Below are 18,753 nucleotides of genomic sequence, written 5' to 3' on the forward strand. Positions count from 1 at the left end.
AACTGACTACAAAAAGGGTTAACAGAAATAGGTTCGGCTGTGGAGCCAAGGTGTGTGAATAATAGACACAACAAAGAGTTTCGTTCTAGTATTGTATATTTATACAGGGAAAATATTTCGAGTCATTATGTATTATATATAAAAAACATTGCTTAGTTGCTATTTATAATTAGATGCAATACACACAACAACCACAAAACACAATTATTAACCACAGACAATATTCCCTCAGTTCAGTTCAAAGTGTGTTTCCTTGGGTGTGTCTGAGTTCCGTTTGTATGGTTTTGCAGAGTTGGAATGCGAAGGGTTAAGAAAAGTTCTTTCGCACTTGGGGGAAAAAAAATACAAACCAAAAAAAAGAATCCCCAGGGTATAATCCAAATATTGTAGGTCTGAGTGTCCAATGGTTGGGGGTGGCTCGCCATCTAGTGGTAAAATAAGTTAGCTTAAATACTTTTTAAAAGTAGAAAATAAATTAAACTTAACACCTTTAAACAATTGGTCATTGTTACATAAATAAACAGCCATAAATAAATGCTATACATCACAGCAGAAAAATCCATAAAGGTAAATCAATTTGAAGCTTCATTATATTCATTCACAGTTCAAAAAAGAAATAAAGTGCACTTTCAAATCAAAATCATTAGCTGTAAAGCCAAGACATTTAATAAACATACATGTTTCAATATATTCGTTTGAATAAATCATGGTCGTTGTACAACAGATTTCTAATTCAATTTGTTCAACAGGTCGCAGCCCATTCAAAACCACGTAGTCGTTTTTGCATTTAGTTTAGACAGAAATGGGAAAAAATGGGCAAAAACAGAAAAACGAAGTATTATATTAATATAATGCTGTCTAATAAACAATTCGGCTTTGATGATAAATTATAAGGTAAAAGGATTATTTAAATAAGAGTCCAAATGGTCAGCCTGACCATGTGCGTTCCAGCGCTAATGTTAGCTTAATTTAAGCAGGAGATTCAATGGACTCCGGGACGCCACAAATACGCAAAATGCACAAAACATACAAGGTGGATGGACTCACTGATGAGTGGGGAGATGTTTGGGTTATAGGTGAAGATATCTTTCTGTTTGTTTTCCTTGGATGACTTGTTTAAATGATTATTTTTAATCAGGAAGCCGATCAGTCCGCCGCCACAGCCAGAGCAGCCAGAGCAGCAGCGCAAGAGTGGGGGGGACTTAAGGTGCAGAGTGGGCCTGTCACAATAAAACTACGACAGGAAGTGGCAGTGGCCCTTTCGTTCACAGGGGTTACAAGTGCTTCCCAATCCTTTTTCCAGGAGTAGAAGTTACACTTCTTCCCATCAAATGTTGGGAGTGCCGTCGGTCTCCATTTGATGAGGTGCCTGGAAATGGGGAGCTGCTTCATCAGCTGCTTCATCAGCTAGCTCCTGTTGTTCCATCTTTGCCTGCATTAGAACAGCTTTCTCCAACACCAATGCTGGTAAGCGAGCTTCCAATTCCCTTAACCGCTGCTGCGAGTCCATTGGGTCTGCGTCTGGGGTCCAGCGCTTCCATGTGTGGAGGGAATCTTTTGCTTTCTTGAGCATAAGGTCACACACCTCCAACTTCAAACTAGGTTGTGTTGCTGACAGGCGCTTGTTTTCCCTTTCAGCTGCCTCTAATGCCAGGAAAAGCTCGGAGCAGCCGAAATTGGCCTTCTGAATGATTCCCTCGACTTCCTCACATCTCACCTCACACTCATTCACTGTCCTTTCAATGTCCGCACATGCGTCCACACCTTCTTTGGAGACGGTTACATCTTCGGACTCCTTCATCTCGGCAAAAGTTGCTTCCAACTCCTCATTTACTTCCATTACCTTCTCAGCTTCTAGTGTAACTTTGCTGAAGGCTTCTATAAGGTCTTCTGCTGCCATTTTCTGACATGACTTCTGAGACAACTGACAATTGAGTTTTCCAGTCTAGAAAAACGGTGTTTGGCAGTCGTCCGCTCCCTTTTCAGCTGCTGCAGAGACTTTGACTCAGCCCGTATTGGAAGTGTAGCTAGTTTTTATTTGATTTATTTCTTTATGTTGGGTTGGCGCATTGGGCCAGGATGGTGTATTGACGAGCTGTGACCTGGAGGTTTTGCTGAAGTTTCTGTAATTTGTCTTGGCAGCAGCTTTTACACCAGCTTGACAGCTTCACTGTTACGTCCTGGCACTGAGTGTGCACGCTTCTCACACTTCTGGAGATCTTCTGCTGGGACTCACTCCGAAATGATGAGGCTCTTAGTTTCTTTCCCTCATTTATTTTATGCAGGTGAAAAACCCTAAATGAACAAACACAACGCAACATGCAGCGTCTGCACCAAACGTCCGTGTAGAAAGCCAGGATATCGGCTCTGACCGCCAGTCGTCTTCAGTTCCACTTGGCGACTGACCATCCGTACAGCTCACCAGTTCAACTGATCATTTGATTGCAGGCAGCCTCCTTTGCTTTTCCACTCCGCTCTTCACACTCCCAACAGCTGATCACCTTCTAGCTGTGGCTTAACTCCACTTGTAGCAACAATAACTGAGCAGCTGTTCATTGATAGTCTTTGAGAGAAGAAGAAAGGTTTGCTCTTCAATATCTGTTTGTTGGATGTGTTGGGCCACTCAACCTCATGGAAGGGGGGGGGCACGTTTTGAGAACAAAGAAACCACATGCCCAGGAAAAGTTCACCATTGGACCCCCTTCAAGGTGCAACACTGGAGGCCAACAGCAGCGGAGCCCGAGAGCTCCCTCACCAGCTGGAATGTCCGGGGCGGGCCCTCCCTCAGGATTGGTCCATATGGCCCCGGGCACAGCGGGAACCGGAACCAAGCGGAGTGGTATAAACCCCCCGCGAAGAGAAACAAACTCTCTTCCAAGTCGAAAGTGCTCTAAGACGGACGCACCTCTTTGCACGTAGAGAAAGTACCGCATGTGTTAACGCTGACCGGGGCCCCGGAGTTCTTCACCTCGCTGGACGAGCCGAGAACCACCGTGGAATTACTTTCGTTTTTCCTTTTCCTTTTTTTTCTTCTTCACTGGATCCTGAGTGTGCAGCTGCCACCGCACACTCCCGCATGCAGACCTGAAGCCGCTTCTTCTTTCCCCTCCTCACAAGAAGCGCTCCTGAGATCATCCTGTGGACTTTCCTTGTCCACAGACCAGTTCAGCTTGTTTCCCTGGGACGCCACAGAAACCAGCCCGCAGCCGGGAAATCAACGGACTTTCCCCGCCAGCACGTTCACCCTCGTCCAACTGAGTAAGGCTTAGAGTCTGGGCAGGCAATGAGAATAACGTGACTGTAGTATTGCTGTGTGTTTTATTATTGTGTTGAAGTCAGATCCCATATTTTCAACCAATCTGGTCTGCGCGTTGGATTCACATCCACCTGAACCTCCCACACTATGCAGCTCTCTCTCTCTCCCTCTCTCTCTCTCTCTCTCTCTCTCTCCCTCTCTCTCTCTCTCTCTCTCTCTCCCTCTCTCTCTCCTCTCTGCCTCTCTCTCTCCCTCTCTCCCTCTTTCTCTCCCTCTCTCTCTCTCTCTCTCTCTCTCTCTCTCTCTCTCTCTCTCTCTCTCTCTCTCTCTCTCTCTCTCTCAGCTGCTCCTGGTGTCTAGATCCTGCTAACGCTCATATTTGGACCTGTGGACAAACTGCACAGTTGCACACACAGTAGATTCTGTCCTCCTTTCTCTCTTCTCCTCTCCTAACTAATGATCGCGCAGCTCAGCAACAGCTGTTCCCCATGCGCTTGTGTGACCGTTGTAGTTCACTGTCCCTGGGAATTCTCGCCACGAGACCCAGGCGCGCTCCAAGCAGGCTCACGAGCCGTGCACGAGCACAGTGACGTCACGCCGTCCAGAAAGAGTGCGCCGAGCGCCTCTGGTGGTCGCGTGGGTGATTGCAATCTCTTGAGAGACCGCCACTCGGTGGACAAGTCGAGTCATTGCATTCTCCCTCCGTGCGCCGCCGCGCCCCTAGTGGTCGTTCCGGTTACTGCCTCGAACCAGACGCCTGCCGCCATCTAGTGTCCGTTCGAGGTCATTACACCCACTCACACTGACCCTCCAACGCATGCCGCCATCTAGTGTCCGTTCGAGGTCATTACCCCCACACACTGACCCTCCAACGCCTGCTGCCACCTGGTGGACGTTCGAGGTCATTACACCCACTCAGGCTTCCCACGCACTCACACACACACTCTTCACACACACGCGCACACACACACACACACACTCTCTTACTTTGTACATAGTATTTGCTGTTAATAGATTAGATCTCCGTGTTTGATGTTTATTACTTAATTGTGTTGTTTTAATAAATAATTTCTGAATTATTTTTGAATAAATAAATTTTCGTTAATAAACGTATTTTAACTGAATTGATCGATTCTTGGTAATTATTGTGTATTTATTGTTGACAATTCACTGGTTTGTAACAGTCTGTGCTCAAATCTCACACCTTCCCTTTTATTTAAGTTTGTTATATTTACACAGAAATATTAACTTACTTAAATAACCTTTTGACAAACGAGACTGAAATTTGGTATTAGCTATTTCCAGCTTAGCTGGTGGTGCCCCGATTCATTATTATTTGATAAATAATCCATTTATTCAAATTAATAATTTTTCATTAATCATTTTTTTTTGACAATTTATTAACTTTTGAGTAATTACTCAATTACTCTAGGAGTTGCTGATGAGTAACTAACCGTTTACTTCATTGGCAATTAAAATTTTTCCTAAATTACTTTCAGTAATCTATTACTTTCAGTAATCAATTACTTACAGTAATTATTAATGCTAATTACCAACCATAAATCCCAACAGATTCTTTCGATCTGTAATGTTTCATTTTATTTAGCCTGTCCACTTTGAATGGTGTGTTCAATTGAAACATTGAGGATTTTATTAGTAATCATTATTTTCACTTTGAAAGAATACCACAGTCAGTACCACAATCAGTTCTGCTGAAAAATGCTATTTTAATTTATACTAATCCATGAAATATAGAGAAAAGTAGCACCCACATCCACCCATGGATCACAAAGACTCTGCTGCCCATTGCTGAAAAACAAGAGACACTTTAGATCTTCAAAATGCCTGAACTGTTACGCCTGCACTTAAATCAGTTCACTTTATTCTGCTGTGGATGAGTGTGTGTCTGTGCGCTGTTCAACTCCGAAGCACTTCACCTCCGTCACCACATCCATCCAGTCACACACACCAATGGAGGACAAGGAATATATTCAATTACTAATCTGTGAGGACGAGAAAAGAACATGAATATAAACTATATGTTTTTATATATATATCCCAAAATATATGTATGTTTACATTTAGAAATATCCACCATCAGATTACTACACCATCACCAGGTGAAAACAGGAAGTACTCAGATTACTCCACCATCACCAGGTGAAAACAGGAAGTAATCAGATTACTACACCATCACCAGGTGAAAACAGGAAGTTATAAGATTACTCCACCATCACCAGGTGAAAACAGGAAGTACTCAGATTACTGCACCATCAGCAGGTGAAAACAGGAAGTAATCAGATTACTACACCATCACCAGGTGAAAACAGGAAGTAATCAGATTACTCCACCATCACCAGGTGAAAACAGGAAGTAATCAGATTACTCCACCATCACCAGGTGAAAACATGAAGTAATCAGATTACTCCACCATCAGCAGGTGAAAACAGGAAGTAATCAGATTACTACACCATCACCAGGTGAAAACAGGAAGTTATAAGATTACTGCACCATCACCAGGTGAAAACAGGAAGTACTCAGATTACTCCACCATCAGCAGGTGAAAACAGGAAGTAATCAGATTACTCCACCATCACCAGGTGAAAACAGGAAGTAATCAGATTACTCCACCATCACCAGGTGAAAACATGAAGTAATCAGATTACTCCACCATCAGCAGGTGAAAACCGGAAGTAATCAGATTACTACCAGATGCATTCAGACTCTGGTTCATCATGGAGGTTGGTTCTCCAGTGAGAGAGCTAGAACGTTAGGTTGGTTCTCCAGTGAGAGAGCTAGAACGTTAGGTGGGTTCTCCAGTGAGAGAGCTAGAACGTTCTCCACTGGCTATGAGGACCTGGGCCTCCAGCCTTGTTCATCATGGAGGTTGGTTCTCCAGTGAGAGAGCTAGAACGTTCTCCACTGGCTATGAGGACCTCGGCCTCCAGCCTTGTTCATCATGGAGGTTGGTTCTCCAGTGAGAGAGCTAGAACGTTAGGTTGGTTCTCCAGTGAGAGAGCTAGAACGTTAGGTGGGTTCTCCAGTGAGAGAGCTAGAACGTTCTCCACTGGCTATGAGGACCTGGGCCTCCAGCCTTGTTCATCATGGAGGTTGGTTCTCCAGTGAGAGAGCTAGAACGTTCTCCACTGGCTATGAGGACCTCGGCCTCCAGCCTTGTTCATCATGGAGGTTGGTTCTCCAGTGAGAGAGCTAGAACGTTCTCCACTGGCTATGAGGACCTCGGCCTCCAGCCTTGTTCATCATGGAGGTTGGTTCTCCAGTGAGAGAGCTAGAACGTTAGGTTGGTTCTCCAGTGAGAGAGCTAGAACGTTAGGTGGGTTCTCCAGTGAGAGAGCTAGAACGTTCTCCACTGGCTATGAGGACCTGGGCCTCCAGCCTTGTTCATCATGGAGGTTGGTTCTCCAGTGAGAGAGCTAGAACGTTCTCCACTGGCTATGAGGACCTGGGCCTCCAGCCTTGTTCATCATGGAGGTTGGTTCTCCAGTGAGAGAGCTAGAACGTTCTCCACTGGCTATGAGGACCTCGGCCTCCAGCCTTGTTCATCATGGAGGTTGGTTCTCCAGTGAGAGAGCTAGAACGTTCTCCACTGGCTATGAGGACCTCGGCCTCCAGCCTTGTTCATCATGGAGGTTGGTTCTCCAGTGAGAGAGCTAGAACGTTAGGTTGGTTCTCCAGTGAGAGAGCTAGAACGTTAGGTGGGTTCTCCAGTGAGAGAGCTAGAACGTTCTCCACTGGCTATGAGGACCTGGGCCTCCAGCCTTGTTCATCATGGAGGTTGGTTCTCCAGTGAGAGAGCTAGAACGTTCTCCACTGGCTATGAGGACCTCGGCCTCCAGCCTTGTTCATCATGGAGGTTGGTTCTCCAGTGAGAGAGCTAGAACGTTCTCCACTGGCTATGAGGACCTCGGCCTCCAGCCTTGTTCATCATGGAGGTTGGTTCTCCAGTGAGAGAGCTAGAACGTTCTCCACTGGCTATGAGGACCTCGGCCTCCAGCCTTGTTCATCATGGAGGTTGGTTCTCCAGTGAGAGAGCTAGAACGTTAGGTTGGTTCTCCAGTGAGAGAGCTACAACGTTAGGTGGGTTCTCCAGTGAGAGAGCTAGAACGTTCTCCACTGGCTATGAGGACCTGGGCCTCCAGCCTTGTTCATCATGGAGGTTGGTTCTCCAGTGAGAGAGCTAGAACGTTCTCCACTGGCTATGAGGACCTCGGCCTCCAGCCTTGTTCATCATGGAGGTTGGTTCTCCAGTGAGAGAGCTAGAACGTTCTCCACTGGCTATGAGGACCTGGGCCTCCAGCCTTGTGTGACCTGAGCCCATCAGGATGTTGATGATGATGTGAAAAACACTGACAAGCTCCATGTCGATGGTTTCTAAAGACACAAAATATTGACCACTCTACTTCTATGATGTCCTCCATTCGACTGACCGTCTTACTTCTGGAACATCTAAAACATAACGATGAGTCTCTGGTCTTCTTGGTTCCTGTGACCTCCTCCATCTCTTCCAGTAGCTCCAACATCTGTTACAATACAGAGGAATAAAAGTTAACAAACCAAGCTTATGTTACGTAAAAACTCTCAAACATGATGAAGAGATGTTTTATGACCTGCTGGTCACTGAAAAAACATCTTCATGATGACGTGCTGCTGGAGGGCAGGTGATGCAGACGACATCTTCCAGAGGTTCCTTCTGTCTGAACGACCCTCCAGTCCATGAGGTCATCATGAAGCTCTGAAGCCAAAGATCAAAGAGAGAAGAGAGAACAGATATTAGAACCAGTAACAGCACAGTTTGATCTGCTCTCTGGAAAACACAGTGAGGATCCTCCTCCTCCTAGAAAACCCAGTGAGGATCCTCCTTCTCCTAGAAAACCCAGTGAGGATCCTCCTCCTCCTAGAAAACACAGTGAGGATCCTCCTCCTCCTAGAAAACACAGTGAGGATCCTCCTCCTCCTAGAAAACACAGTGAGGATCCTCCTCCTCCTTCAACAGCCTCAATGATCCTGCAGAGAAAAACACCTTGTGGAAACCAATGACAAGAAAAGTTCCACTTTGATTAAAATCAAAACTGTCTGGAATTATTGTTTCTGTGATTTAAACAATATTAATCATCAACTGTAGACAACATGCAGAATCAGTTGATATTTTACTTTGACAATGTGATCATCAAACTACTGTTGATGATTAAACCTTTATGAAAGTAGTGACCTCATATAAAGACATCAAACTACTGTTGATGATTAAACCTTTATGAAAGTAGTGACCTCATATAAAGACATCAAACTACTGTTGATAATTAACCCTTTATGAAAGTAGTGATCTCATATAAAGACATCAAACTACTGTTGATGATTAACCCTTTATGAAAGTAGTGACCTCATATAAAGACATCAAACTACTGTTGATGATTAACCCTTTATGAAAGTAGTGACCTCATATAAAGACATCAAACTCCTGTTGATGATTAAATGTTTATGAAAGTAGTGACCTCATATAAAGACATCAAACTACTGTTGATGATTAACCCTTTATGAAAGTAGTGACCTCATATAAAGACATCAAACTCCTGTTGATGATTAAACCTTTATGAAAGTAGTGACCTCATATAAAGACATCAAACTACTGTTGATGATTAAACCTTTATGAAAGTAGTGACCTCATATAAAGACATCAAACTACTGTTGATGATTAAACCTTTATGAAAGTAGTGACCTCATATAAAGACATCAAACTACTGTTGATGATTAAACCTTTATGAAAGTAGTGACCTCATATAAAGACATCAAACTACTGTTGATGATTAACCCTTTATGAAAGTAGTGACCTCATATAAAGACATCAAACTACTGTTGATGATTAAACCTTTATGAAAGTAGTGATCTCATATAAAGACATCAAACTACTGTTGATGATTAAACCTTTATGAAAGTAGTGACCTCATATAAAGACATCAAACTCCTGTTGATGATTAAATGTTTATGAAAGTAGTGATCTCATATAAAGACACATCAAACTACTGTTGATGATTAAACCTTTATGAAAGTAGTGACCTCATATAAAGACATCAAACTACTGTTGATGATTAACCCTTTATGAAAGTAGTGACCTCATATAAAGACATCAAACTACTGTTGATGATTAAACCTTTATGAAAGTAGTGACCTCATATAAAGACATCAAACTACTGTTGATGATTAAACCTTTATGAAAGTAGTGACCTCATATAAAGACATCAAACTACTGTTGATGATTAACCCTTTATGAAAGTAGTGACCTCATATAAAGACATCAAACTACTGTTGATGATTAACCCTTTATGAAAGTAGTGATCTCATATAAAGACACATCAAACTACTGTTGATGATTAAACCTTTATGAAAGTAGTGACCTCATATAAAGACATCAAACTACTGTTGATGATTAACCCTTTATGAAAGTAGTGATCTCATATAAAGACATCAAACTACTGTTGATGATTAAACCTTTATGAAAGTAGTGACCTCATATAAAGACATCAAACTACTGTTGATGAGTAACCCTTTATGAAAGTAGTGATCTCATATAAAGACATCAAACTACTGTTGATGATTAACCCTTTATGAAAGTAGTGATCTCATATAAAGACACATCAAACTACTGTTGATGATTAAACCTTTATGAAAGTAGTGACCTCATATAAAGACATCAAACTACTGTTGATGATGTTTTCATGTGAAGTGATAGTAACTTTGTTTACATTTGTATCTTGGAACCAAACAATTTATGAACTCCAAGTCCACGTCTACGATCCAGGTGTCAGTATTGAAGGCTGCCTGGGAAAAAGTGGGGTCTCATTTTAAACGTGTTGAGAAATTCTACTGTTCATACAAATGTAAAGCTCCCTTCACAAGCTTACAAATAAAAGTCAACACAATAAAAACAGGACTGGAAGACAAATGAACTCAATGAATCATTTGACTAAGTTCATTAATAAAGACATAATATTAAAGTCCAGGGAATGGAAGCCAAGAGGAACAGGGGGGAGATGTGAAGCAGAGCCCATGAGGTCAGTCACTAGCAGACTGAAGAGTTTCCAGGAAAGACCTTCATTTCAGTCATTGCAGCTTCAAGCTGTAGGTTTCTGTGTTTCTGTGAGCAGGACAAGACGGAGCAGCACAGCTTTACTGACACTCTCCCTGGAAACCATACAAAACCGCTCTGTGAAGGTGAAGCAATAGGAGGAACTGAGTTTCAGAGTACAGTCTCATGATATTGAACTGAAAAATATCTTGACAGTTGTAGAAAAGGTTCTGAACATTTCAGAAAAGGTTTAATCTGTAATGATTAATACAAATCCAATATAAATGAATGAGTTTCTTCTTTCCTCCATGGCTGCTTCATGAATAAATGCCTGTTTTAGAGGATTTTGTAAAGAGTCCACTCAAAGTGAAAGAGAAAGGGCCAACAGACACTTTCACTTTCACTTTGAGTGTCAATCTGGTTTCCTGGGGTGTATAAAGCAGAGACATGTCCTCACTGCTCACTTTCCAGTCAAGCTCCGAGAGCAACACCACTCTCCTCCGTCACTCTCCTCCACCGCTCTCCTCCACCACTCTCCTCCGTCACTCTCCTCCGTCACTCTCCTCCATCACTCTCCTCGTCACTCTCCTCCATCACTCTCCTCCATCACTCTCCTCCATCACTCTCCTCCATCGCTCTCCTCCGTCACTCTCCTCCGTCACTCTCCTCCATCACTCCCCTCCGTCACTCTCCTCCGTCACTCTCCTCCATCACTCTCCTCCGTCACTCTCCTCCACCGCTCTCCTCCACCACTCTCCTCCATCACTCTCCTCCGTCACTCTCCTCCGTCACTCTCCTCCGTCACTCTCCTCCATCACTCTCCTCCATCACTCTCCTCCGTCACTCTCCTCCGTCACTCTCCTCCATCACTCTCCTCCACCTCAGCTTGGACCGACACAGCTTCAACCTAAACAGCCAGCAACTTCGTCAACCCAGCCATGGCAAACACTGCTGGTAAGTGTGTGTGTGTGTGTGTGTGTGTGTGTGTGTGTGTGTGTGTGTGTGTGTGTGTGTGTGTGTGTGTGTGTGTGTGTGTGTGTGTGTGTGTGTGTGTGTGTGTGTGTGTGTGTGCGTACACGCATGTTTGGAAATTACAAAAACGTTTTGGAAACTGATTGCTCAAGGTTTGATCTTCAATTTTGATAAATTAAAAACACTGTAATCGAAATAAAAACAGGTGTATAAAAAGGTTTTTCACTTTACATATTATTTTGATTCAGCTCTGGAATTCTTTTGATAAAATCCTTTATTTTCATTTTTCACCCTTAAAAATATTTTTTAAATGGAGGTGTTATTTTTACAGTTGCAAGGTTTCAGATTAGGATCTTGGTTTTTTTCACTTTCATATCAAGTTTAAAATTCCTCTTCAGATCGTATTTTTTCATGTTCAAACTTTTTGTGCGGTCTGGTGTGGGGGCGTGGCCTACACATAGAGGGGTGTGGCTTAAATTGAGAGGGTGTGGCTTCTTAAGAGAGGGCGTGGCTTACACCGAGAGGGGTGTGGCTTCCACTGAGAGGGGTGAGGCTGATTTTATTTTATTTTTCCTTTCCCCTCGTCCTGTTTAGCAGCTTGGTCAGACAATACGATGTGGTTGAGAGCTTCTGATGTCACAACAGTTTTTACTCTTGTAACAGGAAGAGACTAAGAGTCTCCTCATGTTGCTGCTTTATTAGAAGTTGGTATGGCTGCTGTACATGACTGGGGTGGGGGGGGGGGGGGACATACAATACCCTTGTTTGTGCTACATATATTATTTACAGTTATCACACTGATCCACATATTTTCCAACTGTTATGAGATCAAACCAGCCTGAGCAGCTCTATCTAGACAGGAACATGATTGTCTAGATCAAACCAGCCTGAGCAGCTCTATCTAGACAGTAACATGATTTTCTAGATCAAACCAGCCTGAGCAGCTCTATCTAGACAGGAACATGATTTTCTAGATCAAACCAGCCTGAGCAGCTCTATCTAGACAGGAACATGATTTTCTAGATCAAACCAGCCTGAGCAGCTCTATCTAGACAGTAATATGACTTTCAAGCAGGAGTATAAATTAGCAGGTAGGCAATAAAACAAAACAAACAACAACAACAAAAACCACAACATGATTTTGATCATTTAAAGAACAATAGCAGAAAACAAGACAAATCAGCAGCAAATCCCATCGATGAGGAGTGGAACAGTGTGTGCATGTGTGTGTGGTTTGTCCAGTGGGTGGAACAGTGTGTGCATGTGTGTGTGGTTTGTCCAGTGGGCTTGGTTGGAACTGTTGTGAGGGGGCCTGCAGCACCCAGCTGCCCCCCCAGACCCGAGGGACAGAGAAGGCTCTCCGGCAAACTACCCCGGAGAGCCACGCCCCAACCCAGAAGGCACCAGATGGAGAGGACCCCCCCCCCCCCCCCCCCCAGGCAAGAGGGGCCCACAAGAGAAGGACAAAGGGCGCAGAGACCCAGGCCGCCAAGCCAGGACTGGCCGGAGCAGGGCCCCCAGGCCGCGTGGCCCCCCAATCCCAGCGGAGCCCGCCGCACCCCTGGGGAATGGCCCTCCACCACTAATTGGCTATCATTTCCTGTTAAGACAGGTGGTGCTCCGATGTATTTGATATAGATCAAATTAAATTTTCAATGACATAATTAATAACTATCTTCTGATAATTATTAATCATTATCGATAGCCAACCACAACATAAATGGTTCCTCGTGAACCTTATGAGGTAAGAAATCCCTACAATCATGTTTTGGGGTTTTTTCCAGATGAACAAACCTTTTGACCTGGATCTAGCTCCATGTGTGGCTCATACATTGAAATAATGTTGAAAAGTGAAGCTGGTTTAACGTTCAGGACAAAAACAAGTGGTGTGTTTGTGGCGTGCCTGCCTGCTGCCACAGGGTGTGGTGGTGTGTGAGGGCGGATGGACAGGAGTGTGTGTATTTCCTCATTTTAGAAAACAGGTGCTTTTTTCCTGTAAGGCTGCTGAGATCAGTCTCTCTCTTTCTCAGCTCTGACAGAGACATTTCAGGGTATTTTCAGATGAGGTACAGAGGGTTTTCAGTATGGTTTCAGTGTGGTTTCCTTTCTGTGCAGAAACTGTAAACCTGTGTTCGATGTCAAGCAGGATGTAGCTTGCCTTCATTCTCTCTGCTCTCCACACAGATTCTTATCACACCAACAACAAGGAGCTGAGGATGGTGATGGTGGGGAAGACTGGAATCGGGAAGAGCGCCACAGGAAACACTATTCTTGGCCGCCAGTGCTTTGAGTCCAAGTTCAGTGCCAAGTCCATGACGGTGGACTGCTCTAAAGCCCAAGGTTTGGTTTGTGGCCAGCAGGTAGCGGTCATTGACACCCCGGGCCTGTTTGACACCAGGTTCGGTATTGATCAAACCAGAAAAGACCTTTGCCAGTGCATCTCTTATGCTTCTCCCGGACCGCACATCTTCCTGGTGGTCATCAGGCTGGGCAGATTCACGGAGGAGGAGCAGCAGACGGTGCAAAGGATCCAAGAAATCTTTGGCCAGGCTGCAGACAGATACAGTATGGTCCTCTTCACAGGTGGGGACCAGATCGAGGGAACAATTGAGCAGTTCCTGGATGAAAGCCCAGAGCTGCAGGAGCTGGTGGCCAGATGTAACAACCAGTACCATGTCTTCAACAACAAGAGCAGATATCGCTCTCAGGTCCTGGACCTGCTGCAGAAGATCAGAGACCTGGTGCAGAAGAACGGGGGAAGCCACTACACCAACCAGATGTTCCAGGAGGCCGAGAGAGCCATCGAGAAGAAGAAGCAGAGCATCCTGATGAAGAACCAGGAGAAAATACGCAAAGAGCAGGAGGAGATGGAGAGGCAATTACAAGAACGACTGGAGAGAAAGAAGGCAGAACTCATGGCTGAAAGGGAGAGAGAGAGAAGGGAGGGCGAGGAGGCGCTCAGGAGAGATCTTGAGAGGAGGAGGTCGGAGAGATTGGAACAGTGGAAGAGGGAACAGCTCGAAAGAGAAGCAGAAATGAGAGAACAAGAAGAACGGCAGAGAGAGATGGAAAGAGAGAGGAGGTGTTTAGCAGATCAGCTGGAGAGAGAGATGGAGAGAAGAAGGGCCGAGCAGCGGGCCTCGGAGGAAGCGAACTGCACCATTCTGTGATCACCATTCTGAGGGAGAGAGAGAGAGAGCGAGGGAGGGAGAGAGAGAGGGAGAGAGTGAGGGAGAGTGAGAGAGAGAGAGCGAGGAGGAGAGAGAGCGAGGGAGAGAAAGAGGGAGAGAGAGAGAGAGGGAGGGAGAGAGTGAGGGAGAGTGAGAGAGAGAGAGCGAGGAGGAGAGAGAGCGAGGGAGAGAAAGAGGGAGAGAGAGAGAGGGAGAGGGAGGGAGAGAGAGAGCAAAGAGAGGGAGAGAGTGAGGGAGAAGGAGCGAGTGAGGAAGAGAGACAGAGAGAGGGAGGGAGAGAGGGAGAGAGTGAGAGGGGAGAGAGAGAGAGTGAGGGAGAGGGAGAGAGTGAGGGAGAGGGAGAGAGTGAGGAAGAGAGAGAGAGAGAGGGAGGGAGAGAGAGAGTGAGGAAGAGGAAGAGAGAGAGAGAGAGGGGGGGAGGGAGAGAGAGAGGGAGGGAGAGAGAGAGAGTGAGGGAGAGAGAGAGGGGGAGGGAGAGAGAGAGTGAGGAAGAGGGAGAGAGTGAGGAAGAGAGAGAGAGAGTGAGGAAGAGAGGGAGAGAGAGTGAGGAAGAGAGAGAGAGTGAGGAAGAGAGAGAGAGTGAGGAAGAGAGAGGGAGAGAGAGAGAGGGAGAGTGAGGAAGAGAGAGTGAGGAAGAGAGAGAGAGAGTGAGGAAGAGAGAGAGTGAGGAAGAGAGAGAGAGAGTGAGGAAGAGAGGGAGAGAGAGAGAGGGAGAGAGAGTGAGAGAGTGAGGAAGAGAGAGAGAGAGTGAGGAAGACACAGAGAGAGAGAGAGAGAGTGAGGAAGAGAGAGAGAGAGAGAGGGAGAGAGAGAGTGAGGAAGAGAGAGGGAGAGAGAGTGAGGAAGAGAGAGAGAGAGTGAGGAAGAGAGAGAGAGAGAGAGAGTGAGGAAGAGAGAGAAAGAGAGAGAGTGAGGGAGAGAGAGTGAGGAAGACAGAGAGAGAGAGACAGAGTGAGGAAGAGAGCGAGAGAGTGAGGAAGAGAGAGAGAGGGAGAGAGAGGGAGAGAGAGAGAGTGAGGGAGAGAGAGAGAGTGAGGAAGAGGGAGAGAGAGAGGAAGAGAGAGAGAGAGAGAGAGAGGGGGGGAGGAGTTACAGAGAGTTGGATAACATCTCTGTGTTTTTCTTCACACTGCCCAGCAGACTGGAGGATTAGAAAACATCCCTGATTCCTCCTGAAGCTCCTGTAGTGTCTGAATGATGATGTGTCACATACCATTGAATAAACAACATGTCACCTCCCACTTGTGTGCAGTCGTGGCGCCAGGATTTTGATTGTGGGTGGCCTCAAGAAAACTGGATGGGCCAGTTAAAATAAGCCCCAAAAAACAACGATGTGTTCCCCTTCATCTCTGCTTCAGAGCTTTTGGGCGGCACTGAGGACAGCGACTCAGGAGAGTTGTTGTGACGGCGTACCTGTGTGGCTGCACATGCTCTCTGCAAGGCTGCTCTGCAGACCTTGTGCAGGTGGCGCTGGGACATGAGTGTATTCATACTCACTTCTGTGGGTGTTCTGTAACATAATGGAACCATGCTGAAAACATCTCCACTTCTGCTGCCCCGCCCCTTCCACCTTTCCTAAAGTAGTTTAGGTTTCATTTCAGAAGTACTGAGCCGTGTGTCAGTCTTTATTTGCTTCTAGTTTGTGGTTGTTTAGGTGGGGAGGCGGAGGATCTGGAGCGTTTGAACGCCACAGAGCAGACCCTGCGTGAAGGGGTGGATGTTGACGTCACTGTGTGGGGGAGGAGCTGCTGATTGGCTGACAAGCTTCCGCTCAGAGCTTTCCTCAGGTTGCTTATGGGATGAACTGCTAGAATGACAATCACTCACTACTCACTATAGGCCTGGGTCAAAAGCATGGTCACAATAGGTGGTCCCGGAACTAAAAGGTGCAGGCCCACCCGGGCCCACCCGGGCCCAATACTAGCGCCACGGGTGCTTGTGTGTATTTAGCCCTGTTTCCACCGCACAAAAAGTGGGGGGCTAGACCGGTTTAAACTGTTCCGGTTCACGTTTCCAACGCAGGAATGTGGAAACAACCGCTCCAAAGGCGGTCTCTTCACCCCCCCCCCCTCCATCAGGGTACCAGGACCATGGAACAGGTCTGAGTCTGAGGAGCTGATTGGTCAGTGATTTACTACACCCTCAATATGTTAATATGTCTGTCTGCTGATTGGTCAGTGATTTACTACACCCTCAATACTTTAATGTGTCGCTGGATGAATCCTCTGTTGTCAGAGTGCTCAGCTTTACTCTGGTGGTTTTTTGTTTTTTTTCTCTGCTGCGCAACTTTCATGTTGGTCGCTACTCGCGAAAGAGCAGCAGTGAGGAGGAGGAGGAGGAGGGTGGGGTTCTGGAGCAGTGAGGAGGAGGAGGAGGGTGGGGTTCTGGAGCAGTGAGGAGGAGCATTGAGGAGGAGGAGGGTGGGGCTCTGGAGCAGTGAGGAGGAGGAGGGTGGGGTTCTGGAGCAGTGAGGAGGAGGAGGAGGGTGGAGCTCTGGAGCAGTGAGGAGGAGGAGGGTGGGGTTCTGGAGCAGTGAGGAGGAGGAGGGTGGAACTCTGGAGCAGTGAGGAGGAGGAGGGTGGGGTTCTGGAGCAGTGAGGAGGAGGGTGGGGCTCTGGAGCAGTGAGGAGGAGGAGCAGTGAGGAGGAGGAGGGTGGGGCTCTGGAGTAGTGAGGAGGAGGAGGGTGGAGCTCTGGAGCAGTGAGGAGGAGGAGGGTGGGGTTCTGGAGCAGTGAGGAGGAGGAGGGTGGGGCTCTGGAGCAGTGAGGAGGAGGAGGAGGGTGGGGCTCTGGAGCAGTGAGGAGGAGCAGTGAGGAGGAGGAGGGTGGGGTTCTGGAGCAGTGAGGAGGAGGAGGGTGGGGCTCTGGAGCAGTGAGGAGGAGGAGGAGGGTGGGGTTCTGGAGCAGTGAGGAGGAGGAGGGTGGGGTTCTGGAGCAATGAGGAGGAGGGTGGGGTTCTGGAGCAGTGAGGAGGAGGAGGAGGGTGGGGTTCTGGAGCAGTGAGGAGGAGGAGGAGGAGGGTGGGGTTCTGGAGCAGTGAGGAGGAGCAGTAAAGGGGGAGGAGGGTGGGGCTCTGGAGTAGTGAGGAGGAGGAGGGTGGAGCTCTGGGGCTCTGGAGTAGTGAGGAGGAGGAGGGTGGAGCTCTGGAGCAGTGAGGAGGAGGAGGGTGGGGCTCTGGAGCAGGAAGGAGGAGGAGGAGGGTGGGGCTCTGGAGCAGGAAGGAGGAGGAGGAGGGTGGGGTTCTGGAGCAGTGAGGAGGAGGAGGAGGGTGGGGTTCTGGAGCAGTGAGGAGGAGGAGGGTGGGGTTCTGGAGCAGTGAGGAGGAGGAGCAGTGAGGAGGAGGAGGGTGGGCCTCTGGAGCAGTGAGGAGGAGGAGGGTGGGGCTCTGGAGCAGTGAGGAGGAGGAGGGTGGAGCTCTGGAGCAGTGAGGAGGAGGAGGGTGGGGCTCTGGAGCAGTTAGGAGGAGGAGGAGGGTGGGGTTCTGGAGCAGTGAGGAGGAGGATGGTGGGGCTCTGGAGCAGTAAGGAGGAGGAGGAGGGTGGGGTTCTGGAGCAGTGAGGAGGAGCAGTGAGGAGGAGGAGGGTGGGGCTCTGGAGCAGTGAGGAGGAGGAGGAGGGTGGGGCTCTGGAGCAGTGAGGAGGAGGAGGAGGGTGGGGTTCTGGAGCAGTGAGGAGGAGGAGGAGGGTGGGGTTCTGGAGCAGTGAGGAGGAGGAGGGTGGGGTTCTGGAGCAGTGAGGAGGAGGAGGAGGGTGGGGTTCTGGAGCAGTGAGGAGGAGGAGGAGGGTGGGGTTCTGGAGCAGTGAGGAGGAGGAGGGTGGAGCTCTGGAGCAGTGAGGAGGAGGAGGGTGGGGTTCTGGAGCAGTGAGGAGGAGGAGGAGGGTGGGGCTCTGGAGCAGTGAGGAGGAGGAGGAGGGTGGGGTTCTGGAGCAGTGAGGAGGAGGAGGAGGGTGGGGTTCTGGAGCAGTGAAGAGGAGGAGGAGGGTGGGGTTCTGGAGCAGTGAGGAGGAGGAGGAGGGTGGGGCTCTGGTTACACTTTGCCATACCGCTCCATACCGCTCTGTCCCGTCCTTGCACTCGTTGTGCGGTGTAAATACGCCATAAAAGTTCTTTTTTATGCTACATAATCTCAGAAAGTACTAATTAAAATGCTAAAATAATTCTTGTATGAACTGAAACTTTCATCACCAAATAAGTACAAAATAAAAGACACGTAACTGAAGGCATCAGTGCAGTCCTCGTGTCAATAAATGATGT

General features: G+C 47.1%; 1 protein-coding gene across 1 annotated transcript; it reads left to right on the plus strand.

Annotated features, from left to right (window-relative positions):
* Positions 1-13,525: 13,525 nt before the first annotated feature.
* LOC308145371 (GTPase IMAP family member 4-like) lies at positions 13,526-15,877 on the plus strand (the record flags this gene model as incomplete). Its single annotated transcript, XM_080516779.1, has 2 exons — positions 13,526-14,184; positions 15,859-15,877. The coding sequence occupies 2 exons, from the start codon at positions 13,526-13,528 to the stop codon at positions 15,875-15,877; spliced, it is 678 nt and encodes a 225-aa protein (XP_080372905.1).
* Between the last annotated feature and the right edge of the window lie 2,876 nt (positions 15,878-18,753).

The sequence above is a fragment of the Blennius ocellaris genome (genome assembly GCF_963422515.1).
Source record: "Blennius ocellaris genome assembly, chromosome: 3".
Lineage (NCBI taxonomy): Eukaryota > Metazoa > Chordata > Actinopteri > Blenniiformes > Blenniidae > Blennius > Blennius ocellaris.